General features: G+C 40.1%; 1 protein-coding gene across 1 annotated transcript in view; it reads left to right on the forward strand.

Moving 5' to 3' along the window:
* reln (reelin) overlaps positions 1-2486 on the forward strand; it is a 245497-nt gene that overhangs the window by 157719 nt on the left and 85292 nt on the right. Inside the window, 2 exon segments of the mRNA XM_015387357.1 lie at positions 756-864; positions 1147-1387. Coding sequence (XP_015242843.1) covers positions 756-864; positions 1147-1387 — 350 coding nt within the window.

Consider the following 2486-nt stretch of genomic DNA (forward strand, 5'->3'; position numbering starts at 1 on the left):
TTGCCCCTTACATACTACACTTCAACGTAAAAGTAAATCCACCTGTATATAAGCCATCCAGATTGTACATATTTTTATTTCTTGTTTCTTTATTTCTTATTTGTATTTTGTTTTTCATTGTGTGCGATACAGGTACACTTGCACCTTAATCCTTATATACCTGGATATACTGTATATATATATATATATATATTGTTTATTTATTCTTAATGCACCTTTTCCCCCTTGTTTGCACCTTCTTCGTTAACTTCTATGCCAATATGTGACAAGTGAATTTCTCCGCTGTGAGATCGTTAAAGCTCATCTAATCTAATCTAATCTAATCTAAAACTCTTGCGTTTCTCTCGCTCGTTTTTTTTTTTTACTTAGTAACTAAACCAAACATTGAAAATGTATCGGAGTAAAAGTATGCAATTAAGTAAAATAAAAAGTGAAAGTTCCCAAAAAAATGTATACTCTTGGAAAGTATAAAGTACTCCAAAATATACTTAAGTACAGTAGTGAAGTATTTTTACTTTGTTACTATATAACACTGGTTGTGACAGTAGTTTACTATTAATGTACACTTTAACCCCTCAGTTAGATACTGGAGTAAAGAACGGGAGATTTCACCAAGCTGCCTGGCAAAGAAAAAAAAAACATCCATCTTTCAGGTTCTTCTTCAATATCAGTTTATTTTTCTTGCTGTTGTGTTTTTTTTCGTTTGTTGCTTTATTCAACCTAAGGGCCGTTTTATCCGTGTGTATCTTCCCCAGGCTCGGGTTCCTGCCGGTTCAGTTACTCTGATCCCAGCATCACGGTGTCATACAGCCTGAGTGGCAATGCAAACACCTCTGATGACTGGATCACGCTGGAAAAGATCAGGTCAGTTTCTTTCTGTTCTCTCCTTCTGCCTGCCTCATCCATCACACACAGTCCATCCATCTGTGTCTTTTCACAACTCCCCCCTTTTAATTCGTCATTTCTCTCCTGTTTAAACAGGTGTTGTAAAATAATTATGTTTAGTCACTACAATGTGATGTTAGGTCTCAATTGATCTGCTTTCCTTTAAAAATATCAACTACCAGATGCATGATTAGTTTTTTTTATTTACCATTTTATACCATAAAATATATGCATGTTAATATTTTTTTTCCTCTATTTCAGAGCTCCTACCAATAGCAGCACCGTCATCCATCTGGTTCCGCTCCCGCATTCCTCCAGAGGCGAAGGCATCCGTCTCCGCTGGTCTCAGGAGACCCCCCACGGGCCTGAAGGATATGAGTCCTGTTGGGGGCTAGACAATGTGCTGCTGGTAAATTCTGCCCACAGAGTGCCCCTGATCGAGGACAACCTGGATCCCCTGGACACAGCCAACTGGCTCTTCTTCCCTGGAGCCACCATCAAGGTATTCTAATATACTAGTATTTATAGTGCCTTAAAAATGTGTTCTACTGGGATTTTATTTAATGGGCTAACACAATGTACAGAGAGTTGGTATGTGGAAAAAAAAAGGTTAAATATAAACAAAGCATCCCTACAGCATGAAGCTGCACCACCGTTGTTCTATCAGGTGAGCATACCTCGTCAGACCAGCATACCCATAGTCAATACGCATCTACAAGACATCAGATTTGCGTTTATCTCTTTAGTTTTGTATGAAAAATAGACTTTAAACTACCTCAATGGGCGTGTATCCCTTTTTTGTCATCAGTGTTGGGCACGTTACTTTGAAAAAGTAATTAGTTATAGTTACTATTTACTTCTCCCAAAAAGTAACTGAGTTAGTAACTGAGTTACTCCAAAATAAAAGTATCCATCCATCCATCCATCCATCCATCCATCCATCCATCCATCCATCCATCCATCCATCCATCCATCCATCCCTCTCCATATAGGCTAATGATCGTTCACGCTCTCCGTAGTTCCCCTGTGGCGCGAGCACAGGGCGGCTGTTACGTGGCTTCAGCGAGCATGTGCGTTTCCTGTCGCTTGCACGGTGAATCGTGCCGCCGCGCTGTGCGGAGATGCAGGGGAAACCGTATCTGATGGGGAAACGCAGCTCGACGTAACACCGGTATTTCCATCTGGAAAGTGCTGTTTTGCCGCTGGAGTCATGGAGTCATGAAAAAAGGTTAATTGTGCGACCTGAGTAACGTGCAGTATGGGGGTGTCGGCAATTGTAACTGCGTTATAGTTACAGTAAGAGTAATAATTTTGATTACTCGTTACTAAAAAAAGGTAGCGGCGTTAGTAACGCCGTTACTTTTAACGCCGTTACTCCCATCACTGAAAACAATTGAAGGTCAAAAAGCCATACGCTTCAAAAAACACCAAAAAGTGAGTAATCAAATAGTTTTTTTGTACATTACTAAAGGGATACATGCCCGTTAAGGCAATTTAATGTCTATTTTTCATGCAATACTAAAGGGATAAACAGGTATTCACTAAGGGTATGCTGGTCTGACCAGGTATGCTCGTCTGACAGAATCCGTGTTCGAAGGTGG

The sequence above is a fragment of the Cyprinodon variegatus genome, unplaced genomic scaffold (assembly GCF_000732505.1).
Source record: "Cyprinodon variegatus isolate N-32 unplaced genomic scaffold, C_variegatus-1.0 Scaffold392, whole genome shotgun sequence".
Classification (NCBI taxonomy): Eukaryota; Metazoa; Chordata; class Actinopteri; order Cyprinodontiformes; family Cyprinodontidae; genus Cyprinodon; species Cyprinodon variegatus.